The sequence below is a fragment of the Semicossyphus pulcher genome, unplaced genomic scaffold (assembly GCF_022749685.1).
Source record: "Semicossyphus pulcher isolate SPU_LCO1_2020_fin unplaced genomic scaffold, fSemPul1.0.p SCAF_9, whole genome shotgun sequence".
Taxonomy (NCBI): domain Eukaryota; kingdom Metazoa; phylum Chordata; class Actinopteri; order Labriformes; family Labridae; genus Semicossyphus; species Semicossyphus pulcher.
Window position 1 is genome coordinate 20,248,075 of NW_027211770.1, and position 27,204 is coordinate 20,275,278.

At 41.1% G+C, this 27,204-nt stretch overlaps 3 protein-coding genes across 4 annotated transcripts; 1 reads left to right on the forward strand and 2 right to left on the reverse strand.

Annotated features, from left to right (window-relative positions):
* Positions 1–117: 117 nt before the first annotated feature.
* rps9 (ribosomal protein S9) lies at positions 118–2,356 on the reverse strand. Its single transcript, XM_069657024.1, has 5 exons — positions 2,307–2,356; positions 1,473–1,585; positions 1,249–1,371; positions 881–1,067; positions 118–370 (listed from the first exon to the last, which is right to left on the reverse strand). Exons 2-5 carry the CDS (start codon positions 1,567–1,569, stop codon positions 193–195), a joined length of 585 nt encoding a protein of 194 aa, XP_069513125.1. The 5' UTR covers positions 1,570–1,585; positions 2,307–2,356; the 3' UTR covers positions 118–192.
* A 724-nt stretch (positions 2,357–3,080) lies between these two features.
* Positions 3,081–16,444, forward strand: rbfox1l (RNA binding fox-1 homolog 1, like). 2 transcript variants are annotated; one of them, XM_069656706.1, is made up of 12 exons: positions 3,081–3,443; positions 8,441–8,677; positions 11,634–11,813; positions 11,918–11,971; positions 12,050–12,142; positions 12,235–12,304; positions 12,399–12,458; positions 12,558–12,693; positions 12,786–12,825; positions 12,918–12,985; positions 14,848–14,929; positions 15,015–16,444. In XM_069656706.1, the coding sequence occupies exons 1-12, from the start codon at positions 3,357–3,359 to the stop codon at positions 15,057–15,059; spliced, it is 1,152 nt and encodes a 383-aa protein (XP_069512807.1). In that variant the 5' UTR covers positions 3,081–3,356; the 3' UTR covers positions 15,060–16,444. The 2 variants fall into 2 exon arrangements, with proteins under 2 accessions (XP_069512807.1, XP_069512806.1); XM_069656705.1 differs by having other exon boundaries at positions 12,399–12,693.
* Positions 16,445–17,446: 1,002 nt separating this feature from the next.
* On the reverse strand, positions 17,447–27,049 carry leng8 (leukocyte receptor cluster (LRC) member 8). The gene is made up of 15 exons (XM_069655971.1): positions 26,693–27,049; positions 25,806–25,938; positions 25,314–25,499; positions 25,056–25,133; positions 24,495–24,924; positions 24,083–24,254; positions 23,830–24,000; positions 23,452–23,700; positions 23,193–23,357; positions 22,744–23,038; positions 22,451–22,552; positions 22,262–22,330; positions 22,043–22,172; positions 21,743–21,950; positions 17,447–21,645 (listed from the first exon to the last, which is right to left on the reverse strand). Exons 1-15 carry the CDS (start codon positions 26,731–26,733, stop codon positions 21,483–21,485), a joined length of 2,592 nt encoding a protein of 863 aa, XP_069512072.1. The 5' UTR covers positions 26,734–27,049; the 3' UTR covers positions 17,447–21,482.
* Between the last annotated feature and the right edge of the window lie 155 nt (positions 27,050–27,204).

Consider the following 27,204-nt stretch of genomic DNA (forward strand, 5'->3'; position numbering starts at 1 on the left):
ATAATACTTAACTAAATCAAGGTTAATAAATTGCATTATTTATGCTTCTGTATTAAAGTGTGCAAGTTACTGAGACAATTTTCTAAAGGTAAGAAAAAAGAAATTACTCAGTTTCTCTGGTCAGACCAACATTTTTATTGAAACTTGACAGAACAGGAAGTATAACACAACACTCCCCGGACATGTTCCTTCTTAATCTTCCTCCTCATCATCAGCTCCTCCAGCTCCACCCTGGCCCTTCTTGGCGTTCTTTCTCTTGACACGGCCTGGGCGTCCACCACCGTATGGAGACCTCAGAGAGAAGTCGATGTGTTTCTGGCTGTCCAGGCGAACCACAAAGGAGGGGATGTTCACCACCTGCTTACGCACTCTGCAGAAGAGAGACAAAGAGGGGGGCCTTTACGAAAGAAGTCTCTATTTGGATTACAGTGTCCAATTTATCCAAGTGCATTTAAACACTAACGGGTTAGTGCAATTAATATACTGCAGGCTTCATTGACGAGGAATTCTTGACACCACAGAAAATCTGAATGTTTTACTTAAATCATCAGCCTGAGTATTTAGTACATCAAAACATAAAATACATGCTACTATTGCCCGAGGTGCAATCCTCCATACCTTACCTCACAGCCACAACCCCTCAGGGGCACAGTCCAAGCCCTCAGCGGCAGGATTGGCTCTGGGCAATGTCTATTGACAAGGTATACGGTTTTGATACCGAATTGACCTTTTTGAAAAGTTAACTGATCTCAGCGGGGAGCGTTACAAGCTGATGGTCCTCTGATGAAAGACGAAGCATTGAGAGATTCTCATGAGTCCCTCTGAAGACTTGTGACCCCTCCCTTTATGATGTTTGTTTTTCAGAAGCAGTTGAGCTTACCGAATGTGCCTCTGGCGGATAAGGACGCGGGCATGGTGGATGCTCTTGGCAAGTCCAAGCTTGAAGACCTGAGTCTGCAGCCTCCTCTCCAAGAAATCTTCAACCTTCAGACCCAGGATGTAATCGAGCTTCATCTTACCCTCATCCAGCACACCAATCCTCACCAGACGCCTGAGCAAAGCATTACCTGGCAAAATCAAACAGAAGCTACTTACATTTCCGAACAGAGGAAGGCAGTAGATGTAGATTTACAGTAAAAATATTGGCCTCATTGACGAGGAATTCTTGACACCATAGGTAAGTCTGACAAGTTGATATTTAAATCATCGGCCAATACACTGAATACTAAAACTTTAAATTATATATACCTTCAAACAGACGCTTGGGGTCCTTCTCGTCAAGAGTGAGCAGCTCTCTGGCAGCTTTGCGAATCTTGGCAAGGGTGAACTTGACCCTCCACACCTCACGCTTGTTCCTCAGTCCATACTCGCCTTTAAAAAGAACAGACAGTAAATGCTTTAGTGCCATGTCATTTGGGCCAACAGCGGCTATAACATTTTTAGAGCTAGCTTTACTTATGAAATAAACATACCAATGAGTTTCAACTCCTGGTCGAGACGGGACTTCTCGAAAGGACGACGGGGGGTGACATATGTCTTGCGACAAACCCAACTCCTGGCAACGGGCATGGCGGCTTATAGGTGCCTGCAACATCACACATTAAGTTGGTCAGTACAAGTTAATTGAAAGGGGAAATTATTGAAGATTGAAAATATTCAAAGCATTCACAGCTAACTCTCCCTAAAATCTCAAATCACAAGCAAAATCATCAATCGTAATCACACAATTGGCTGAGAGGGAATCACAGCAAAATGTATTCCACTTAAGATGCACACAGGTATACATCCAAATGTGAATAATTTAACTTCTGTTCCCCTTCAAAATCGTAAGTCAAAATCATTTTAAATTAGACAATACTGGAGGCTTTATTCTATTTCCGGCGAAATTTGTAAAGAAACTTATAAACCGCTAGCTGCACAACATTCTGATTTTATTCAGCAATGATGACACCGTTTAGTAAACTAGTAATGCAAGTCATAAATAGTGCATTTTAAAATACCGACTGACCGAAAACGATTCTTACAAACTAAATGAAATGTAAACGTGTGAGAAATCGGCAACTTCATTCTTACGACTAGGCCGCAGTAGCACTGCACCACGTTGTTGGATATGACAAGCTAGCATTAGCTTAACCGAATTAGCTTCCCACTTCGCCAATACATTAGAAAATGATACTTTTTTTTTTCTAAAGACACGTTCACCATACAACTACATTTACTTTCACTGACGGTTAACTTTTGTACATTGAAATAGTCCAAAAGGTGTAAGTTCGTGATGTGAAAAAGCACCAGGCTGTTGTCCGTACCTGTCTAGCTCAGGCTCGCGCAGTAAAGAGGACGTTAATGGAAGTTCCCCATACTCTTATAGGGCCGGCGCACGCACTACATATCCCGCCATGCGTCTGTACATCCGAACGGAAGTGAGGAGTTCCTCTTGTCGCCCTCTGTTGGTCAAACAGTAAACAGCAGCTGAATACCTGAAGGTACTTCCTTGGAGTTGATGTGTGTTCCTGCTCGCCTGCAGAAATGTTTAGGAATTGAATTTATTTATTTGAAAGGAAAATGGACAGACATTTACACTCACACGGTCAGCTAGATAGCTACATTTTATCAGAGGTCCTTTGGCAGGTAAATCCATAGAAGAATTATGATTATAAATGTCATAATTCAGACAGGGGTCAAGAGAATAAACATTGCATCATACATGACTAAAGTCACTTTTCAATGTGTATCATGAATATGATTAATTTTGATTTTGATTTAATTTTCTGAAAATCCTTACAGACTTCATTAAACATAAGCGGTCAAATTACGCATTTTGGACTAAGGCTTTCTTCTTACACTGAACCCTAGTCGAAAAGGCTGTTATTGTACAAGTGTGTAACATGTTGTGAGAAATCTTGCATGTCAAAGACTGAGGGTGGTAAGGTGGTAAACTCAGGGAAGGACATGGGCAACTATTTATATAACTCTGAAATGGGACCCTGTGAGCATGTGTTTCTGTCTGTCAGGCTGCATGATCAACTGACAGACACACAGAAGCTCACTTGCTTTCTGTTTCACTGCTCTATATCCTGTCTTTTCCGGACAGGACATCGGTTGTTTTGTGGACTTTCTTTGTGTTTTCTTCTTTGACTCATCTGCGAGGTTAACCAGAGTCTTAACCTTCCTCCCCCTCACCCTCTGGGATCTTCTGTTTTCTCCTGTTGGGATTTTTTTCCTTATTTTTCTTCTTTACCCAGCCTGATTGCCTACTTAACTGTGAGCTTATCAACCCTTCTTTTCCCCCTGCTTTCCTTTTCCTTTTCCTCCCATCTTCCACCGTTCCCTGTCTCCTTGTGCGTGGTTTTTGGGCTATGCTTTCCTCACCCACTGTGATACTCCAGCCTTATGGACTCCCTGTCTACCCACAGACAACCACATGCTACCCCAGCATAGTTCAGGTAAACTTGCATTAACTTGTTCCATGAACTCCAAAATGTCTCTTCTTTTCAGGTCTTGCATCATCAAATGTCCAGTCTGCCAAGTGGCTGGGGGGCCTTTATGAGAGGTGACTCGGGATTCAAGATCAGGAAATAAGAGAATAGATATGTTTAATATGAGAACACTTATAATTAATCCATAGTTGTGTGTGTTTAAAGTTACAATAACTATTCAGTTCCCTACAGGTGAATCTGCTGATTGTTCTCCAAATTGGTGAATAGTAAAATATTACTACTGCAAAAAAAGAGGGAGTCATGTCAAAATGTCTTATCTTTTATCCAACCAAAGTCAATAACAGAAAGGTTCCAACTGTCATAATTTACACTAGAATTAAATAAATTAGCAAGTAATTTAATTATAGAATCTAAAACTAATAATTCAACTAACGAAAAAATCGCCAGTTGATCGATTTCAGCTCTAAATATCCATCACGAAAACAAGCTACCTGTAAGGAATATTAAAGTGCTAGTATAACCCAAACGGTCCTAATTTTCTTAAGTTATTGATTCACATCTTACAAATTATCAAGGTTAGAGTCGCTTGTTTATCAGGGTCATGCACAGAAAAAGATTCAAAGAGTCAAACTTTACGAGGCCCGTTTGGCGCCACAGTCACAGATTGTGAAAGATGTTATTTATTTAAAAGTAAGGACACATTAGGGGTTATCTTTAGTCCACTTGTGTCAGTGGTGCCAGCAGGCGGTACAAGCGTGCGTTTGTGTGTATGTGTGTGTGTGCCTGTGTGCGTGCATGTTTAAGTGTCCCTGACATACCATTAATGCCACATTGCATCTGGTATCTGTCTACCTTGTCTCTGTGCTTCACACCAGCTGTATTTTTAGCCTCCTCTCCTGAGCAGATAATCACCAGAGGAGATTCTGTCACCTATCTTGTTGTCTGCAGTCAACTGAACTTAAATATGTGTGAATCCTGCCTGTTGTGCACTTAAATATGGAGTATTTTGACTGTTTGAGGATGATATTCACATCTGTTTTATTATTTAAGAACATTATACTTAGAGCAAACAGGTGCAGGCAGAGGTGATGTTTGGAGGCAACTTAAATAAAAGGAAGGAGAGACACATGCTGGCACATGCTGATCTTTCCTACTTTAAAATGTTATATTTCCAAGGCCTTACGTAGTTTTCCACAGATTTAAAATAAGAATATATTTAAGTGCCACATCTGTTTGTGTGCGTGAGTTTGAAATACGATCACTGACTCTTCTGTCTTTTCTGTCTTTCTTCATTATTAACTACCAGATAAAAGCCAAACATATTGAAAAAAATTTAATAAATTCCCCTGTAAAGGAGAAAGTAGAATGTGTAGAGTTTTATTTAATAAGCTACATGTTGGCTGACATTTGTTACTCGGTCAGCAGCACTAAAAGGCTACATCTGCAGTTAGCGTCTTTGTCTGAGTGTAAATCCTGCGGCAGCTGTCCCAGCACGCACCTGGCTCAGAGCCGTTGACCTCCGACCCCGAGCTGACAGCTGAGGAAGGAGACGAGAGAAAGAGGGAACAAATGGAAATCTAAAAAAGCCAGCAAGGAGGAGCGGGGGACACGGTGTCTGTAGGCCTGCTGACACTGTGATACTGAATCAGGCACATGGGCTGGTGGTTACAGTCTGTGTGAATATACAGCGGGAGAGGACTGTTAGTGATATCTGAATGATTGTGTTATCTTCACTACATGTCACTTTTTTATCTGTAAGGAGGGTCGAGGCCGTCACACATTGGTTGTTTTTGTAGATAAATGGGACACGATACAGGCATGTCATGTTAATATGTTGGGAAAACTGTTCCAGCATGAGACTGTGGTTAGCACTGCCATGACTGACTGAGACGTAATAGAGATGCCATGGAGAATCTCTCATTATACTGTACTATGCATCCAAACATGATACAATTTAGTTAGCAATGTTAGGATGGTCCACCACTCTGGCTTCAATACCTCAACAAAATTTCAAAGTATTGCTGTGATATTCTTTAGATATTCGTGGTCTCCAGAGGATGAAGCCCACTTAGTGACCCTCTTACTGTGCTTCCACAGTTTTTGTGAAATATCTGAACAGCTACCATCTGGATCAGGATGACATTTTGGTACACAACTCTTTATCTACAACAATCATCAGGTCATTCAGTTTATAACCCAATAAACACCTCATTAAATGAGCCTGTTGTGTTTAGTGCTAAATAGCTCATGTTAGCAGGCAAACATGCTAAACTTAGAGCATCAACATGATTAACATAATAACAGGTCAATTTTTGTAATTTTACATTTCCAGTGTGAGAGCGTTAGCATTTAGCTCAAAGGATCGCTATTCCTAAGTAGTAGCTTGGCTTAATCATACAGCCTCACAGAGCAGTTAGCAAGATTTTTATGACAAGGCAAAAACATTCAATGAGACACTTAAACATAGCACACTTTAGCAAGACAATCATTGAAAACACATAGCTACAGTGCAATCAGTTTCATCCCTTGCTTGATGCAGATATTCAACAAGAGAAAACAAGAGTGGGGACTGATGTGCTTTAACGCTGCCATCTAAAGACTTTACTGTATGCAGTGGGAGAACTTGACCCACTATCAAAACTCCTTCCTCCAATTCCTTCTTAATTGTTCAGTCTGCATCTACATTTCTCTAATTTTCACACCTCATAGTACAACAGCTGATTGACTGACATATGATATGAAATGATATGGCAGTGGACAGAGTGTTCAATTAAAATAGATCCCCCAAAGTCCTAAAGTTGGGTGACGAACTTATGGCATTTTGCTAGTAAGCAATACGCTGATATGAGTTTAACTGTTAGGATACAGAGATGGGGGACTTATATAATCTGTTGATAAAATGAAACTGATTATACTCAAATAGAAATAGGCCGGCAAAACTAAAGCAATACTTTGGAAATACATTGAGGAGTTCCAGTAGCCAGCTAGCTTAGCTTAGCAGAATGGAAACAGTGGAAACAACTAGCAAGGTTCAAGCTAACAAAATCCAACACCCTGCACCTTTAAAGCTCACTTATTAACATGTTATTTCTTCTGTTTCATCTGTATTAAAAGCAGATTGCAAAAACTGCAAGCTAGCTAGCTGTTTCCCCCTGTTTTGGCTCTTAATGCTAAGCTAGGCTAACCAGCTGTTGTAGCTTCATGTTAACTGTACATGACATGATGGTGGTATGAATCTTATTAACTAGAGATTGGCAATGAGCTTGTTTTCTAAAAAGAATTAAAGGTAAAGCCCTGAGATTTTTAAAGGCAGCACATATTCCACTTAGCATGTGAGGGAAGTATGTAGGGCTATATTGATTAAAAAATGTTCTAGTAAAAGTAATAAAACCATGTTGGCCCCTCAAACGTGATATTCTTAGAGTTAACCTTTAGCGTGATGTTCTGACTTTTAGCATTTAGCACTGAGCATTTACATTCATAAATACCTCATCTTGGGGGAAGAGCTCTATCTGCCATCTGGGCTGAGTGTGTGTGTGTGTGTGTGTGTGTTAAGTGAAGGCAGTGAGAGTGATCGACAGTTACAGATGACCACAGCTGGTGTGGCCCCCCCCTGGTCCTTTTGCTCTGCAATCATTTGATGTGATTGGTGGATGAGTAGCACTTATGGTGCGGTAGGCGGGTGGTCAGTTGGCATTAAAACATGCTGCAGTTGTTGGACAATGCAGCAGAGGTCGAGGAATGCAGTGAAGGGGTAAGACAATGCTTTAGCTGCTAACTTTATAACTGACTTGTATGAAGGCTGAATGGGATGGTTGTTCACCTCTGTTTCTGTGCAGTTCAGATATGTGTGCTAACATGAGCATTTTTTAAGCTAAATCCTCTCTGTTTCTTACTTGAAGGAGTTTTTATGTTGTTATTCGACAGAAATTAGGCTGCCTGAGCAACCTGAGCTTTTCACATGTTAAGGTTTTAGTTTCAGTCACTGAAACCTGAAACCTCCTGATAGCTGTTACTAGATCTGTGACTAACCCTTATTTTCATCATTGAATGATGCATATGTTATATTCTTTCAATTATCTGATTGATTATTTATTCTATAAAATGTATATAAAAAGCCTGTCACAATTTTTTTTTTCAAAAAAAAATCTGAAATTAGAAAAAGTTAATTTAACTATGATATAAAACTTTTCTGGGCAATTTCTGTTTTCAATGGTTTCAGCTCAATCGTCGTTAGTGGACCAAGTATTCATATTTTAAATAGAGAAAAAGTGACAGACATGTTCTGTTACCAGTAAAAGTAATTTTTCAAATTTTATATTAAGCACCAAAATAAGACTTCTCATTATAGCCACTTTCAAAATAATGCACTTTACATTTTATTATTGGATGATATTAACTAATGCCTTTATTTGAACATCACTGAAGTTTTAAATCTGTTAAAGGTGAAGCCAGTTTTGTATTCTTTTATATAGCGCTGGGATCTTGGGATCAGTCCTATCTAAGTCTTATCTAAACCTATTTAATTATATTTTGTATCACTAATCTGAATCTGCAAAGTAACTCTGCAAATACTTACTTACTTACTAAGTATAGAAAGTAACTAAGTATACATTTTGCTGAAAATGGAAAACCTCAAATGAAGCCAAAACCTCAAAATTGTACTTTTAGATTTTTAGTATTTGTGTGTTTGCTTGCTAAGTTTCTTAACGTATTATCATTATTTATTTACCACCCTTGTTTCTTGATGTTTTGTATAGGTATTTATGTACTTTCTCTTTTTTGTTAAATAATTCCTAAAAATGCAAATAAAAAAAAAAAGATTTTTAGTATTTGAACAAGAATTTTCAAACAATTTGGCTGAAAAAATCATGCATACGTTTATGCGTCTCACACAGGCAAAATCACAATATGATATGATGGTTACTTTGTTTATACCTCTGACATCTGATACCTTGTCTGTCATCAGTGGCTGATTCCTCCCTCTCTCTCTCTCTCCTCAGGGAGGCCCCACACAGGAGGCCGGCCCCGGCAGCGGTGACCCCTCCCTGCCTCAGGTCTACGCCCCTCCTCCCTCCTACCCCCCACCAGGTCAAGGCCCGCCAACATCTGCAGGCAGACTGCCACCTCTTGACTTTGGCTCTGCACACGCCAGCTCAGAGTACCCCGAACATCCCCAGCTCAGAGTGTATCAGGGCCCTCAGCACGATGGGACTGAGGTTCTGACATCCAGTAACACGGTAAGGACAGAATTCATGCCCCCGTAAAATATGATCTACAGGAAGTTACTGTGACAAGAAGCCTGATGCCACAGGTAGCCCATCCATATGTCCTATCAGAGGAGCATGGCCAGATAGTGTTTCCTTCTATATTTAGAGCCCCACTCCCACTGTTCTGCCCATGTACGGGAATGCAGCTCACACTTCAGCAAAGTGGGGGGGGGCAGCTGAGAGGGGATTTGTTGTTGAAAATAAATCCCCAGTTTCCTACTCCCCTGTGTCTTATTTAACTACCAATAAAACAGATCACCTTTCAAGATAATGGCTGTGCAATGTTGAGTTTATATGGACAGTTTGAAGTTGGTAGAAAACAACATAACAAGCACTTTGTAAGTCGTGTTTTTGTGGTTCATGCAAGGAAAAATTAAACTGTAATATATTTGTAATACATTACAAAGCAGCTGTGTGTTAATTTAAGAATCATGTTCTTTTGTCTCACAGTTTTTCACATTGCAAAAATACTAATCTCATCATGCCAGTTAATCTGTAATTGTGTTCTAAGTAAAACATCCAGCAACACAGTAAGATCTCAACCTGTTTTCAATAAAAACCCAAGTATTTTCTTTAATAACTTGCATTATCTTTTACGTTCAACTGTGCTAGTTTCATGGCACTGTTGTTAGTTGGTCCAATTTTGTTTTATGTGAATGTCTAAACAACTATTTAATGGATTGCTTTTAAAAATGCTACCAATAGTCAAGGTCCGTAAAGGATAATCCCTATGACTTTTGGTGATCCTCTGACTTAAACTCGCCCTGATATAATCAAAAAGTTGGTCAAAAATGTTAGCATGCTATCATGATAAGATTTAGCATGTTAGTTTGCTAACACAGTAAACAAAGATTTATTATGTTACAGTGCTAACATTGTTTACATGGTAAACATGTTTCTTGCTAATAATCAGCACGTTAGCATTGTTATTGGGACCATGTTAGCGTGCAGGCATTAGCATCATTTATATAGTAAACATTTTTCTTGCTTATAATCAGCATGTTAGCAGTGTTACTGCGACCATGTTAGCGTGCAGACATTAGCATCTACCTCATTAGCACCCTCACAGAGCTGCTAGCATGACTGTGCACTTTAAAGTTCTTTAAAATTTTGATTTTATTTGGAAACAGGTTGATATATCTATCAGTAGATTTAGTCTTTTATGCAAATAATATGGCTTCATTTAGACAGAAGTATTAGCATTTTTAGCTGTGCAGTTAGAATATGATATACACTAATTAAAACTACTTCAGGGGTGAAAACATGCACTATGAAAAGGACAGAGGTGTTCAGTCTGATCTGTGTGGCAGGTCAGCTCTGTGTCCTGCTGCAGCACAGCTCTCTACCTCCTCTCATAAATGGTGTTTTGTGGCCCCATCTATATATTTTATTACTAGAGCCCCTGACATACTTCGTGTGGGAAAGTTGAGACGCCGCCATGGAGGGAGGGGGTCAAAGGGGGAGGCTGACCAGAAGACCCCCTTTCCCCCTCTGAAATATCGCTCAGGTCCAGAAACACAGTTCTGCATCGTGACATGACACCACCACCCAACTCAACCCCCTCTCCCTGTCTCCCCTCCACTATAGCCTGTCTGTGGTGTGTGTGTGGGTGGTTGTGACAGTCTGCTGTCTACAGTAGTGAACCAGCCAGTGTAGTGTAATCCATTGGCCTGTGTGAGTTTATGTGTGTTAAATACTCCCCTGTCTCTTTTTCTGTCTATCCCCACCTTATTAATTATGCCCCTTGACAAATGACCTTTAACCCTTGGCAGAAAAGCAGCACCGTGACCCCAGACTGACACTTTTGGAACGTTCAGTGATCTCTGCCCCCTTTGCCTTCCCCCCAATCACCCTTTTCAAGCTTTTGCGCACCTTTTTTGCCTTGTTTACATTGGTTTAATTTTACTCTTCAATGCTGCACTGAGGCCTTTTCCACTATCTGCCTCTTGGTACTAGAATGCTAATCCTCAAGTCTTCACTTCTGCACAAAGGATTGCAATATTCTTTCGCTTATCAGTACTTTTCCAGTATTTTTCTTTGCTTTTTATTGTTTCATTTTCTTTCCAATGCACTCTGCTCCCTTCCTCGCTCTCAGTGCTGAAACTCATTGTATTAGTCTTCCCTCACAGACCTTTCCATTCTCATTTTCTATTTTAGGACTAATTCATTTCTCTTTAAAACATATCTTTAACATTTTTTTCTTACAATGGTCGACCAACACATACATTATGCACATACACGTGCACACACTAGCATCGTGGTGCATTGTGGGATAGTGAATGTTTTGGTTTTGGCACATTAGGCCTTGAATTTTTACTGCATGGGTTAATTTTAATAAACTGAATATGATGGTAGTTTTACGTGTATTTACAGATTCTTACAACTGCATAGATAACGTGAGTACTCGTGAGGAAACTTGGCTCTAAGTCTTTTTTGTTTCCTGAGGGGAAATTAAACTGTATTTAACTCTCTGTGCAACGGCTTGAGTGACTAGTAATTCTAGTGTCAGATACATTAATATGTATTGTTACTGTACAGTGCCTGAGAGGAATCACTGGTTGTTGAATGCCCTTTGGTTTGAATCACATGACTTTATGAAAATGAACTCTGCCTAATGCTATGTGATGCTTACGTAACTGAACTTTTACAGAATTTCTGACATATTTTTGATGAATTTATTTCATGAATTCACTTTATGATCTCCTTCCCCTTTCTTTCTTTTCTTTCCTACTGATGCCCTCTCCCTGTTTTTATCTTCACACTTTCATCTCATTCATACTCTTCTTTTTCTATCCTCTGTTTTCCATCTTTATGTTTTTGTTTGTTCTTTCACGTCCACCTCCTTTTCGTCCATTCTTCTTCTATCCACGTGCACGCCTCCTCTCCTCCCTCTCCTCCTTCTGTTTTCATACTTTCTCACTGTCAGGAGGATGCTTTGGCCCCTGTGACCTCTGACCCCCAGTCTCTAAGTGTGTCGGTGTCATCAGGGGGCGGAGCAGGAAGTGGAAGTGAGGAGGAGGGGTCAGGGAAGGCCCAGCCAAAACGCCTCCATGTCTCTAACATCCCGTTTCGCTTCAGAGACCCGGACCTCCGCCAGATGTTTGGGGTATGAATCTCTTAATATCTGGCTGCATCACAATGCATTTTTATTACTGTTGTCCATTTTAGTAAACTGAATTTAATATATGAAATACTTTTCTGATATTTCAGCAATTTGGGAAGATCCTTGATGTAGAAATTATCTTCAATGAGAGGGGGTCAAAGGTGAGCCTTACAAAAATATTAACAGAGCTGAAACTCATTTGAAAAAATAGAACACAAACAAACCGTTTGAACTTACAGGGCTTTGGGTTCGTCACCTTCGAGAGTGCAGCTGAGGCTGACCGCGCGAGAGAAAAGCTGAATGGGACAATTGTGGAGGGAAGAAAGATTGAGGTGAGGAGTATTCCCTGCTATTTTTAGCTTTCCATTGTAATATTGTGCATAAAAAACTAATTTTTGCTTTTGTCCTTTTCTGTGCCTCCCAGGTTAATAACGCCACTGCAAGAGTCGTCACCAAGAAGCCCCAGACACCTCTTGTGAACGGTGAACTGTCAGGTACGACAGAGATTCAGTCATTGATATTAGGTCAGGGTTTCTGGGAGACTTCTTTTATGTCTGATGGAGGAAAAACTTTTATTTTTCTGTGCAGCTTCTGGATGGAAGATCAATCCAATGATGGGTGCGATGTACGCACCTGAACTTTACACAGGTAAGTTCTATTTTGTATCTCAGATTTGTATTTATCATGAGATCGTCTGTGCACTATTCATTTTTTGTATTCATAGTTTTTTTCTCTTCCACTCTTTAGTAGCCAGTTTCCCATATCCTGTAGCAACTCCCACGTTGGCCTATCGGGGCTCTGCTCTGCGTGGTCGAGGCCGAGCCGTCTACAACACCATTCGCTCTGCTGCAGCCACACCTGCCGCTGTGCCTGCCTACCCCGGGTAAGTCTCTGTCACCAAGGACCAGTGCCATGTCTACTTTCATTTTATGCACTGCTAAACAGTTTAATATTGTTTTTACTCCCTTTTATCAGAGTGGTGTATCAGGATGGACTGTATGGAGCAGAAGTCTATGTAAGTCTAATCTCCTTTGTAACATAAGTCCTCCTTAAAGTCATTTCCAAGTGTTGCAGCTAAATTCATGGGATTTCATTATTCCTCTGCAGGGCGGCTATCCTGCAGCTTACAGAGTGGCTCAATCAGCGTCGGCTGCCACAGCAACTTACAGTGATGGGTAGGCACCTCGCTCAATCCTAAAACCAATGTTTTTAACATTAAACTCAGCCTTATCATCAGTCAGCCTGGTATTAGCTCATTAGCAGTGTCGGCTGATAAGTAACAAGAAATGCCACAATATGGAATATTTAGAGACGGTGTTGCAGATACACATCAGAGAGCCTGACAGTGCCTGTCACAGAAAAAACCTAAGAACCCATTGGTGGACACAAAAGTGAAGGAGACCATCAGGCTGAAAAAGGAGGCCTTTTAGGATCGATTAGCACAGGGATCTCCTAAAGCAGCAGACAGGTACCAGGTGGCCAGGAGTGCTGTGGATTCAATGGTCTCGAAAGTAAAAAACCTGGTGTGGGAGGAGTTCAGTGAAGCTGTGGAGAAGGACTTTTGGTTGGCCTCAAGGAAGTTCTGGCAAACCGTTAGAGGACCCAGAAGGGGGAAAGCAGGGCTTGGCACAGGTTGTCTTCTGAGGCGGAGAAGAGCAGTTGAAACAGGCTGGGGATATCGTTGAGCAATGGAGAGATCACTTTAAGCAACTCCTGAAGCCAACCAACACGTCCTCTGATGAGGAGGGAGAGTACACAGATCCGAGGGAAGCCTGGTCTATATCCTTGGCAGAGTTCGCTACAGTAGTTAAGGAACTCCTCAGTGGCCGGGTGCCAGGTGTAGATGAGATTCGCCCTGAGGTGCTACAAATTCTGTACATTGTTGGGCTGTCTTGGCTGACACACTTCTTCAGTATTGTGTGTAGATCTGGGACAGTGCCTGGGTAGTGGCTGTCACATTTAAAAAGGGGAATCAGAAGGTGTGCTCCAATTTTTGGGTATCACACTACTCAGCCTCAGAGAGAAAGTTTATTCCAGGATGCTGGAAAGGAGGCTCTAGCAGATTGATGAACCTGTCAACACAGGAGGAACAATGTGGATTCCGTCCTGGCCATGGAACGTTGGAGCAACTCTTTACCCTTGCAGGGTTAATGCTTGCATCAGAGCATTGTACCAAGCAGTCATTGGGAAGGGAGCTGACCCAGAAGGCAAAGCTTTTAATAAACCAGTTAATCTACGTTCCAACCATCACATATGGCCATGAGCTTTAGGAAGTGACTAAAAGGATGAGATCGCAGATACGAGTGGGTTAATGGTTGGGTCATGGAAGTTGTTTCATCCAGTCTACATGAGTTTTATGGACTTGGAGAAGGCCTATGTCTGTGTCCCCTGGAGAGTCCTGTGGTGGGTACTGCATGAGTAAAGGGTACCAAGGCTAAGAGCCATCTGATCCTTTTATAAGTGAGAGCTATGTCTCGATCCTCCACAAGGGTTGTCCCTTGTCCCCTGCGGAGTAGATTCCTCTGCAGGGCGGCTGGGCTCAGCCTTAGAGATCGGGTAAAGAGCTCAGACATCTAGAGGGAGCGCAAAGTAGAACTTCAACCTCTTTGCATCAAGAGGAGCCAACTGATTAGGTCTGGACATCTGATTAGGATGCCTCCTGGGCGCCAACCTTTGGGGGTTTTCTGGGCATTTACAACTGGGAGGAGACCCCGAGGTAGATGTAGAGCTCACTGGCCTGGGAACTCCTCCGGATCCCCCAGGACAAGCTGAAAAATGTTGCTGGGGAGAGGAATGTCTGGTCTAACTTGCTTTGCTTGCTGTGACTGCAAGTGGAGGAAGACAGATTGATGGATGGATCTTTCTCTTTTACCTATTTTTAGGCAACATTTGAATGATTTTAAAGTCCATTGTGAAGGGAGAACTCACAGTAAAACATACTTCAGCAGTTAAATGAATGAATAAAGCTGGTAAAAAAAAAAAGGAGGTTGAAGTTTCTCAGCTCATATGAACATCTGCTTCTGATGTTTTTCTGCAGATACGGACGAGTTTACGCCACAGCTGCTGATCCCTATCACCACTCAGTCGGACCAACAACAACATATGGTGTTGGTACAATGGTGAGTGAATACACACAAAGCATCTGCTGAAAGCTATCTCGTTACATGAACAACAGTCACTCCTCACACCTGCTTCTGTCAACAGGCTAGTTTGTACAGAGGAGGATATAACCGCTTCACCCCGTACTGAGACGCCCAGCGGGGGAGGGGATGACATCGCTCTTGAACTCTGGGATTGGCTGATCCATGGACACTGCAGGACAGATGATGAGATCTTTAAAGTTCGGAAAATAGTTTTACTTCCTGTCTCCATCACAACCTCTCCTCGAGAGACTAAACGGACTGAAGTTGTAAATACTGTAGGACTTATTGTACTGATGCATACCTAGCACCTGGCGGAGGATGTTATGTAATATAGAGACAGTTGCTTAAAAACCTTTAAAGGATTATTAATTTAAAGATGTTTGCTCACACTACAGGAGGAGGAGTTGGCGGTAAATACTGTGAGATACTTTATTTGTGAGTACTATCTGGGATTTTTCAAGTTTCACGGGTCAAACTATACAAAAAAAACATTTGTACGATGTTAAATTTATTATTTTTTGATGATAATTATTAACTAAATCTGTTTGAGTGTGTGTGTGTGTGTGTGAGTGAGGTCATACATTAATAACGTTCAGTTATGGACTGAGAGAGACAGCTGTGACTCTGGTATCATTATTACAAAGGCAGAACTAATGTTTGTCTGGACGTAGTTGGAATTTCATTTGTTTTTTAGCCTCTCTAACAATCTACCTCTCATACATTTGTAGCTTTTAATACAGCTCTCTTTATTACCGCTTTCTGTCTCTGTCATCTTTAACTCTGCAGATCTTTCTTTTACCTTTACTTTTTGATCCAGACTAACATAGTTTACTTTCTGTTTCTATGGCTTCACACATTCACACTGGGACATCTAGAGGCAGTGTTTATCTGCCTTTCTCATTTCAATGCTGCAGATAAAACTGTGACAGAGCTTATGTTTTTCTATTCTGTTACCTTATTTCTCTCTTTTTGTATCTTCTCTCTGTCCTCACTCGGTTGAATGCCTTCTTGACTTGTATTTCTCATTTCTTCTCGGCCTTCTCTTCGTTTCTGTTTCACTCTTTTCTGCCGTGTTTGATGTTTACCTCTAAATAAAACCTTTTTGTCTCTTTTCTCTTCTTCTGTCTTCTTTTTCGATGTTTCCCGTTTCAATCTTGTTTGCTACTTTTTACTTCCTTGCTAACTTGATCTTTCCTTGTTTCCTTTTCTGCACCACAATAGAAAACACATTTACATGCCTGTGAAATTAAGCCTCGGCCTGTCTTTTCTTTTTGACCTATTTTCTTCTAAATTCACTGGTTTCAATCTTTCCTTAGTATTAGCAGGTTTAGTTTAGATTATAAGACCTGCCATAGATTAGATGCTTTCTAACTTTATTCTAAACTCTCTCTGATTCATGCTTAACTTTGCTTCTGACTGTATCTCTTTTAGCTTAATGCTTAACTTTTCCTGTATATTTTGTAGCTTTATTCTCTAGTCTTTAAATTAGCATTTTCCTCTTCGCCTCTTAGTGTTTCATTTCCTCTGTCTTCTGACTTTTTTACTTTACTTTACTATTTATATAAATCTGAGCGCTCTATTTCCTTTCTCTTCATCAGTAGTTGTTCTATTACTCTTATTAGTCTTCTTAATAGTTTCTTTTTCTCTCTTACTGGACAGCTAGGCTGTTTCATACAAAGCTTCCTTTGATATATTTTCAAACTGCAAACCTCAGCAAGTGCATAAGTTTCGTCTCATGGGGGACTCATGGGCTTCCATCAAGAAATGCCAAATTTTCATGCACAAATTTGTAAATTTTCTGCATCGATTTGTTGTATCAATCAGTCGCTCTAGTCATTGTGATGGGCACCTATGCAGCTTAAGATGTGTGATGCCTTAAACTGAAAGTTAAAGTATTGTGTAAGGAAGTGCCTAGTATAGCTTTTATTACACAACACAATAACAAAAGCTATATTTTTTTCTTAAATGAAGCTGATAAAATTGATTGAAAAAAACCCCCAACTGTTTTTGAAGCATGTATAATGAGGTTATTTGTGGTTTCTGCAGAAACTTCTTGCCAATTTTAACTTATGTAGGAGAGCAATTCTTTTTCTTCCTTTTACCAATTACTGTACTTTATTCTTCTCAATATATATATTAATCTTTGATTTCTTCTGCTTTTCTTCCTTTCACCTTTTTTTTCCATTCTCTCTAATTTTTTTCTGCTATCCTAAAACTCTTTTCCAACTACTCCATTGAATTTCAAGAGGTCTTGACCCACATGTTTGTCAAAACCAGTGTCGAACTAAGCTGTATGAATTAAAAAATTGCACAATCATTTGAGTGAAATGAAAAGCTGTCTTTTTTTTCTTGGAGTCACAGGTGCCTCTCATTTGATATTTCAAAATAAATTGTCCATGAAACTCAGACCCCCAGTAGTTTTTATCTTTCTTTAGTCTCTCTGTGTATCTATACACCTATAAAACAGAATAATTCCAGAACAATGCCTGATGCTTATTATACTTCAATTTTATTAGCTTTTTCTCAAAATGTACACAATATTTACAAAATGGCAGTTTTTCATGTCAGGTCTGTAGAGGAGCAGGGATGGGGACAGGGTGGAGGTATTGCAGATAAACCTTCAGCTTTAGTGGTTAGTGAGCTGCAACACAAACTATTAAAGCATTGCAGAGACATTACAATACTTACTAGTGAGAGTGACAAGTTGCACAGATGGCAAACTGTCACAAACATACTCAACATTAAAGGAAAAGATAAGAATGAGAAGAGAACAAATACTGGTTAAAGGTTTGGAGGAGAGAGAAGGAGAGGACAGCATGCAGGGAGAGGAAATCATCAAGTTCAAATGAAGACGAGCTAAAAAGGAAACGGCAGGAGATGAGAACGTGAAGAAGTGAGGGACATGGGAGTTGTTCTAGCGTCAAATAGGAAGGAGTTACAAAGACTGATGGAGGAATACAGAAACATGGGAGCAAAAAATACTGAAAACATGACTCAGGCTTAGAGGGTAAAAAAACACAAAAGCATCCAAAATGAAAATGTGTATAGTTAGTCGTCTGGGGTGAAATTTCTACCAGAAACAAAATAAAGCAAACATTCTGGGCTGATTCAATGCTGAAAACCTGAGACGTCAGATCTACACACTTTAAACATGAGTGAAAAATCTTACATTTACACAAACAACCATCAGTGAAGCTCATATGTTAGGAAACCAAAGAGGAATATCTTGGCATGGGAGCACACACCAGCAAGTCAAGGAAAGAAAAAAAAAGTGTATGACTGTATATTAAGAAGAAGTTACTTAATGTGGGTGAATTTCAGCTTTAACAATATATTCTGTATGTCCAGACACATTTTCTTCTTCAACAATTTAACTCTCTAAACTTGGCTTTCAGGTCTGTTAATCCAACAAACAAGTTAAATAATTGTAAACTACATTTATGATGAAAATAAACAAAAACAGAAATTTACTATTGTTGTATCATTTAAAAAAAACTGCGTCTGGACAAACAGAAGACAGCACACGGTGACTTTGTCAATCGTTAAACATTGTTTTTACAACTAAACAGGTTCATGTTGCACAGATAAACTCTTGAAATATTTGGTTAGCAGCACAAATCACATCAGCAGCAGGTCAACATCTTTAACATTTCATTGAGTGAGGCTCCCATGTACTTTATCAGCTGTTTGGCTTCAGCTTCAGTGGGTCAAACCAAGACTTGGATTGCTCACAATTCACTCTCCTCGCTGGCGCCTGGAGGTGGTTTTTTCGCCCACTTATCATCCCTCCTGTGTGCTCTTGCAATGCAGCAGTACGAGCTGAAGAATGAGGAGGTGTGTGAGAGGAAGGTGAAGGGGGATTGAGGGGAAGGATCAGTAAAGAGGACAGGGGTCAGGTATATGAAAGGGGGAGGAAAGAAAACATGTTGAGATTATTTAAATTACAAGATGTTTGCTGAAATGTCAACAGTTTGGAAAAACAAATCAATAGATTTTCTCCTATGGAAGGCATTAACATTACGTTGGTTCCATTCTTGTATGTATACATGTATATAAGCTTTGCGTGGAGCCACCTGCCAACACAGAACTGTTATAAAACAGGCAAATGACAAAATTTGTTTTGCCTAAGGGACACGTTTTACATACAAATTTTTCTTATCAGTGGAAATTGAGCATGAAATCTGACCAAAATTTGGTTCAAGAGACTGTCCCGGTGGAAACTGGCAATTATCAACCCCACCACTACATCCACTGTGGTAATGATCGACATAGCACAGAACCCAACTCAATCTATCTGCAATTAACTTTACATATTCACATAAATGGTCAAAACCCGGGACTAGAAAAAAACAAAAACATTTCACACTTACCCATGTGTGAACAAAAAAAACTACCCTATGCATCAATTGAAAAGAAATCACAGCAATATTATACAATATTTACAAAAATATACTGAGAATGCAAGTAAACATGTTGATTGTACAGCAAGCCTGCATCCACTCATGTTCTACCACAGCCTTAAATACCTCAGGCTCAATGTCTCTCTACAATGGTCAGTTAATACTGTCTGAATTTTAAAAACGTATTGTGAAGTACAATGCCAACCTGCTATTTATATTTCAGAAGAGCTGTTCAATGAGGGCCCAAATTGTTAAATAGGGAAAGGGTTCTGTTGGTTCGGGATACAATTATTGTATCACCTGTATTGCGACACATATTCTTCCAAATAATCAGACATCATGCAGCCTCACTAATATTATTGTAGTTCCTGGAAACCTCCCGAACATAAAAGGACCTACATCATGAGTGAAAACTAACTCCTCCACTGCCACTGGGAGAAACAGTTCTTGACATACTCAATAGTTTGTTGACTAGAAAGAGGCTGCAACTGTAGCTTTTATTTTAACTAACTATTGGAAATTGTGACATAAAAGCACTAGTCTCAACTCAACTTCAATCTCCCTTTTTATTGAATTACTCTTCATCAGTATAAAACTCGTGTTTAGATTTAAATACTTAAATGCTAAGACAGCAGCTTGTACATGTGCAGAACACTTCTGGGATCTTACGGAGTTCCTTTTTGGCATTTGTCTAAATGTGTTACTTAATTCATTAGTCCAATATCAACCTGAAACTTTTCATTAAAATCTGCTTTGCATCTCAATGATTCTTTATCCTTTTGTCAATTCAGGCCAATACTGCTGTCCACAAAACACAAGACAAACATTAAACACAGAAGAAATGTGAGGAAACATCTCTGTTGTGCCGTCATCCACCTCCTCCAGAGAAGTCCCTTTCCGCTTACCAGCCTCTAAAACACCAGAGCCACATGTAGCATACAAACCACTCGTTGTTACTCCTTCTTGAAGCAGCAGCAGCTTTCCCACTGATGCTCCACCATGGATAATTCACCCTCAGCTTAGCTGCCCTCTTTTGAGCTGGTGAGGATAGGACGCTTGACAATGATGAAGAATGGGCTTCATCACTGCACTTTGCTGTGTAGATCAGGACGTTCTGGATCCAACGTGCTGGCAGAGCTTCTACCTGAGGATGATGGAATCAGACGTCCTCTCTGCCTCTGGCTGCTTTGATTCTGGAGATGGATCTCTGTGTCGAGGGTATGAAGGGGTGAGGTCACCTTGATGAACCACACTTGCCTGTATCCTTCATCACACACAAAGTCAATGGTCATCAGATTTCCTAAAATGCTGGCCAAACATTTCATGGCTGTGACCAGCGAATGAGTTCTTCTTATTGACATCAGGAACAAGACTTAAGTCCATTGCTTTCATGAGCCATATAATCAGGGACAAGGAACAGGATGGAGAGCCGACTTTAGATACCTTGAGGGAACAGGGCGCAGGGCAGGACATACAAACCACCAACTCTTCTTTCAGACAAACTGCTGGCATCTTCTCACCTTGTTGTTTCACAGTCTATAAGGAAAGTGTAGCTTTGACCTGATTCTGTAAGCTTGGCTTCAAACAGGAGACAGCTGGATCAGTGACTTGCAGCTGTTAGTGTTTCCCTTTTGCTTGACAAGGCTTGAAAACTTCAGGTCTTGGAGCTGTTGACTTGAGGAAGGAAAAACATGACAGAACACTGTTAGCTTTGACATCTGATGGCGGTAAAGGAACAGGAACCATGACGACTGAGGGCCTCCCTGATCTGGTTCTGTGACTTCCTGGCCTCTTATTGCTGAGACTGCATGATAATCCCGAACCTAAACTGTTCACTCACTTTCCTGTGATTGTAGATGTAGTTAGACATCTTGGGCAGTAGGCCAATCTTTAACATTTGAGATTGACATTGTGTTCAGTCTTATGTATGACAGTAATCTGCGTGTCAATATTATTTTTGCCTTTTGAAATGTGAATCTTGCAGTAATGTAGCAGGTATCTTTCTATATGGGTCTTCTATAGTTTTCAGACTGCCAACTACTCTCTGAACTGGCTGAGGTGTCTCAAGTGCAGTGCATTGCAAATGTAAAGTTCCCTCCCTTTATGGCACTACCCCCCCTTCTATCCCCTCAGGAGGCAGCCAAAGCGGCTGTGCTGGTTTTGCAGTCTATCTTTTGGGGGTCAGACTGGAAAAACGTGACACCCAGCCCCGTAAGAAAGGCCATACAGGAGTCTAAACAAGTGAAGCCCAGAGCGGACTCCACATACTCCACCGACACGTCGGGCCTGAACCTGCGGGCAGAAGATAAAAAGAGAAACAGAGGTCAGCACATGTTATACAGATAGAATAAAAATTGAATTTGAAAGGGATTTCAGGAACATGTCTTACGATTTGACTATGGCCCGAAGCGCAGCCTTTCTTTCCCTCTCTACAAACTTGTCAATGAGGTATGAAGCCATGCGAGGGGCTTCCAGGTACAGCTTAAAGAAACGGCGGTAATTCCCTAATGCCCAGGCAGCACGGAGTGCAAGTGCATGAGCCACACACACATCTGCCCGCAGCGTCGGGGTCAAGTACACCAACTCAGTGGTCAGATCTGAAGAGAGGATGAACGGCCATGGTTAAACACGAATGCAAAACAATACATACGAGTTTCAGTGCCAACTTAAAGAAAATATGCAAGCGAACCTCCAGAGTTTTTAGTGAAGATGTAATACATCAATCTATATGCTGTAAACTCTCCAATGTTCTCTGAGGGATTGTCCTTATACAGGGCCTTCAGCTGGGTCTGGCACTGGTTGAACTCTTCATGGTCTCCCTGAAGACAAAAACATGCAGCTTTAATAAAAGAAAAATACTGTTGTCACTTTTGGCTGATGGTAGACTTTTAAATGAAAACAGTCTCACCTTCTCCAGAGCAATGCGTGCGTGACACTCGTACACTTCCACTGTGAACTCAGTACGAACTCCCTGGACCTGGATAATGGCAGGAAAAAACTTTATTTTTTTAAAAAGCAGCCACACTAAGGGAGAAGTTCACCTTGTATAAACACAAAGACAGAAGGACAAATCAAACGTATATTAGGATAACCTTACCGTGAGGTCCTGTCGTATGGACTTCATCTGTTCACATGCATAGGTGTAGTCCTGGTGGTTTTTCCAGTGGGCTTTCACAGCCTGCAGAGACTTTCTCAGGACCTGGGTTAAAAACAAGTACACATAAAGGTCATAGTCTGTTAGAAGTGGAAAGAGACATACATATACAGAAAGGTTTCATTATTCAATATACAATAACTTTGAAGAGTTACAGATACCCCAAAAGCTCCACATCATTCCAGAACTTAAAAACTACAGTACAATAAAGAGGTTGACAGAAGAGTTCAACTAACCTGCACAGGGCGGACAGTGGAGGGGTCCGGTGCACAGGTGAGCCTCAGGTAGTGCTTGGTGATGTCCTGGCATGTTCCGACGATGGGGCAGTCCTCCCAGCTGAGGCCCTCCTGAGTTCCATCAGGAAGGTCCAGTGTATGGATGGAGAGAACCAGCGGCTCAGAGCGAAGCTGCTTGTGGAAACGAGCTGCTCTGCTCTGCTTCTTGGCTTCTCTGTTGGGGTCATGGAAATCCAAACCAGCATTGCCACCTTTCCTCTTCTTGCCAACAGCTGCATTGGCATCTTCCATGTTCCTGGGAAAATAAGTTTATGGTTATTCACAAGATATCCCAGCTGCATACTTAAGAAAGAGAACATTTTCCTTCATTTGACTCTTCCCTAAAAACAGTAATCATTAAAATGGTAGGTGCCTGATCAGATGGTTGTTTTGTAATAACATTAGTTTACCTCCTTCCTCTATTGGCTTTTCCTCCTCTTCCTCGCCCTCTCTCTCCACCTCCACGTCCTCTATCTCTATCATTACCACGACCACGCGCTCCTCTCTGGCTTCGTCTCGACAGCTGAGGTCTGAGGTCACTGGAGATGCTGCTGTCTGATTGTGAGCCGGAATCACTGGGAGGACAGAAACATGACACATTTGAAATGAACATCCCCAAGATGTTCTAAGCAAGCAGGGTTGATAAAAAAACTAAAAATTGCATCTTACCTGCGCCTGTGCCTTTGGTTGCTGCGGTCCCTGTGGCGGCCGTGGGAGGGGGAAGGTGAGCGGGAGGAGGAACGAGATGAACTTGAGGATGGACTCCTTTGAGAAAATATATTTCTGTAGTGGCCGAGTCTGTGTCCACCACCTCTGCCCCTTGAGGCTGCAGCTGCTGTACTTCCACCACGGTTTATTGAGCCATCTGATGCCCTCTGCGGTTGAATAGCTTCCCAACGAGACTGCTTGACCTTTAGTCTACAAACAAACAAAAACCCAAATGCATAAATGGGAGTTCAACCTGCAGGCAACACTACATACAAGTCATGAAACTAGATCAAAAGATAAGAAATACAAAAATGTACACCAGGCAAACAGTAAACTCACTCTGGCAGTGGCTCACGAGTCCAATCAATGGTGTAGGCAGAGCCATCCTTTAACCTGTCCTGCAACACTTCCTTCAGCACCTTCTCTGTACGATCCTTGTCCTCCTCTGTCTCACAGGCTGTAAAACAGCGCTGCACATATTCCTTCATGGCTTGGGGCCAGTCCTGAGGCCTGCAGAGAAAGCATATAAAGTCAGGATATATTCTTTGATTTAAAAAAGACAGAAAATCAGTGGAGACAGACAAGTTCTCACCGTGTCTGAGCACCTCCGGGTGCAGCACTGGCACTAACCGGAGAAGAAGGAGTTGGATTTAAGCCAGAGGGTTGCTCGCCTGGAGGGAAAGTCTGGTTGGAAACTGGAGAACACTGAACCTGATAGGGCCTCTTGGAAATATTGAACTTCACAGAAGCTGTCCCAGGTGCCTCTGTGAGAAAACAACAATACAAAAAGTATTAAAATTGGGTAATAAAAACTAAACAAGAAATGTTTTGCACAGCTGGGAATGACATCTGTTCTAAAACGTACCAAATCTATAGAGTTCAAACTTTTACAACTGTAATGTGGATGAAATATATGCAAGCTGCAACAGAGAAAAATATACCTAAAAAAAACTAACGTTATAGAATGTTGTTCGTATTAGCTACCTCACAAGAGTAAATCTTACGTTTCATGCGGTGCCACAGTTGCTGTCCTTGGTTTTGGTTTTTATTTTTGTTGGCCTCTCCTCTACCAAGCCCTGGCAGATACTGGCCTGGCTGTTGCTGGTGTTTGGAGGTATTCTGAGAGGGCTGATAGGTGTTCTGGGCCTGGAAGCCCTGTCCATAGTTAGGCCTCCCCTGGGAATGGTTATACATTTGCATTTGGTTGGGGTCACCAGGTGGGTATGCCATTGAGTTATTGGCACTATAAGAATTTGGAGAAGGAGGAGGGGGGTACTGGGAATTGGGTGGGGGAGGGATAGTTGGGGGTGGAGGAGGAGGAGGTTTGTCTGAGGTGGTTGGACTCTGGGGTGGCTGGGGATTAGCAGGGGGAGGAGGTTGTGGTTGAGAGGGGTAGCTGGGGGACTGGTCTTCCATTCCTGGCACTGGGGGAGGCTATGAAAAGGAAGGACAAAAATTATTGTAATTAAAAAAAAATAACCAAAAGGACATAATTATAAATGTAGCCCAATTAAGATGTACAATTTTAAAACATTTAGCTTTACTAAGTAAACTCTAGTATATACCTGTCCATTAGAGGTTGGAGGTCCTGGGTAAGGCCCTGGTGGAACACCATACTGATTTGGGGGATATGCAGCTCCATACTGAAATTTCAGAAAGACATATGTTGATGTAACAGAACCTTCTCCAAAATCTCTAAAAAGTTATTTTGGGATATATAAAGTTCATTTTGAGATACTCGAGCCATGTGGCTTGTAATGTTAAATGCAGTGAATGCTCTGTAATGAAGGTGTTATTAAGTTAAGATGTATCTCTGTACTTACTGGACCCATGGGGTAGTAGTAGTTATAGGGGTATGTGTATCCAGGGTAATGCTGCTGCTGAGTTTGCTGGTACCAAGGATAGTACTGCTGCTGCTGTTGCTGCTGTTGCTGCTGCTGCTGCTGCTGCTGCTGCTGTTGCTGCTGAATGGCAGCAGAGTCAGGCACTGCTGGCTGAAACTGACCAGCCTGAAATTACAGACAAGCAAAATTAGCCTTGGTATTTTTATTCAGGACAGAATGATATCAACTCAGAGGGGGAAAATGACAATATTACAGGAATATGCTAAGAACATTTGTGAAACTAATCACAAACTAACACTTTTGCAATTCATTATTATAAGCATCTTTAAATGAGATAAATTATAATTTAGATTTATCCTAATGTTCAGTGTCAACATTCATATTTTAAGATCTCAGGCTGCCAGACCTGAGATCACATGAGATGGTTTTCAATGTCAAAAGGTAGACACACAGAATGATATAAAAGCACACCTCTGCTGTTGTCCGGTTGGCTTGTGCAGACTTTGCCGGGCTTTGACTCTTGTTAATGGACGCAAGAGCTTGCCTCGCTTTCTCCCATTCTGGGTTTTCATGAACTTGAGCTTCTCCAGCGGTACCATAGGCCCTGAAAATAACATAAAAACAAGAGTGTTTTTGGAGGTAGAATGCCTAAACTTGATCCAAATAACCCACAATTAACCTAATAAGCAGGAATGCAGAGTACCACAAATTGATGGCCTATCGATGACAACTGTCACATTACATAAATACGTACACTACCAGTCAAATGTTTGGACACATTTTCTCATACAAGTGAGAAAACGGGCTTGACTGACAAGTTAACCTTTGCTGTTTTGTGTCAGACAGGCCTATATGTCGAGGACACATCCCCGCTACCAACTAGTTAGGTTAATTATTATTGAGTATAACTTATTTATTATTTCGCTAATAAACGGTTGACCGATTAACCGTTAGCCGTTGGAAGCGGAGCCTGCGGGATATTTCAGTTCAGGTAAGCAAGTATAGCGTTAAGTTAGTGGATGCTGAGGTTAACTTGTTTATATTTAACCTAACGGAAACATAACCTATTTCTAGTTTCTATTTCAGGTAACGACATATGACTCCAGAACAGTCAAATAAACGTTAACCTTAAGCAGCTAACAGTTTCGCATCAAAAACCTATGGCCTGTATGTAGCTGGTTGCGTGTGCTAATACTTGTCAACACCCTTTGCGGAAGAAATTATTATTTACTCAAAATAAGAGCTTGTACACTTTACCAATTAATACCACATATAAACGACTTGGTCCTTAAATTTTGAACATTTATTACATTCAACGTGAGCTGTGGGTCTATTATTGAAAAGAAAGTGCGACCTACCAGTTAGTAGTAGGGGCTGCCTGTGTCGTGTTGGCCGCCATTTCGCCACTGGGTAGTTAGCGTTAGAAAGCTAACGCTGGGACAGTTGTTGCTAGCTAAGCTAGCTGGCTAGCGAGAAACTCGGCTAACGTCGTTAGCGTTAGCCCTCCTGCTATAGCAAAAGGTAAACAAGATGAAGTCAAACACGATGAGCAACTGTTCAACTACAAGAAGAGCAGTCAGCCGTCCGCTATTGACGACACCTATTCAAACAAGTCAAACTCTATTTAACTCCGAATAAAGTAGATTAAAAATGATGTGAAATTTTGCATATTCGCTTTCCTTGTCGTCTACGACCAACTTCGTCTCACTGAGCTGTAGAGATACAAAATGGTAGATAACTAAAATTGGCCAAGTCGAGTGACGTAAGGGTGTTAACCTTTTCTATGCCCAGAGTGCATTCTCGCAGGCACAAAATCCACGGATTGCTCCCACATTCGGTCCCGCCCCTTCAGGCTTCACCAATCAAATGC

Bases quoted from the DNA above. Each gene is read 5' to 3' on its own strand.
- rbfox1l (XM_069656705.1), top strand. From the start codon at position 3,357: ATGCTTTCCTCACCCACTGTGATACTCCAGCCTTATGGACTCCCTGTC. The intron at 11,972-12,049 runs GTGAGCCTTACA...TTGAACTTACAG, and splicing joins TCAATGAGAGGGGGTCAAAG to GGCTTTGGGTTCGTCACCTT. The intron at 12,986-14,847 runs GTAGGCACCTCG...GTTTTTCTGCAG, and splicing joins ACAGCAACTTACAGTGATGG to ATACGGACGAGTTTACGCCA.
- rps9 (XM_069657024.1), bottom strand. From the start codon at position 1,569: ATGCCCGTTGCCAGGAGTTGGGTTTGTCGCAAGACATATGTCACCCCC. The intron at 1,372-1,472 runs GTATGTTTATTT...TTCTTTTTAAAG, and splicing joins CCAGGAGTTGAAACTCATTG to GCGAGTATGGACTGAGGAAC. The intron at 1,068-1,248 runs GTATATATAATT...TGATTTTGCCAG, and splicing joins CCCCAAGCGTCTGTTTGAAG to GTAATGCTTTGCTCAGGCGT.
- leng8 (XM_069655971.1), bottom strand. From the start codon at position 26,733: ATGGCGGCCAACACGACACAGGCAGCCCCTACTACTAACTG. The intron at 24,001-24,082 runs GTGAGAACTTGT...CTTTCTCTGCAG, and splicing joins CCCGGAGGTGCTCAGACACG to GCCTCAGGACTGGCCCCAAG. The intron at 22,331-22,450 runs GTAAGGTTATCC...GCCATTATCCAG, and splicing joins CCATACGACAGGACCTCACG to GTCCAGGGAGTTCGTACTGA.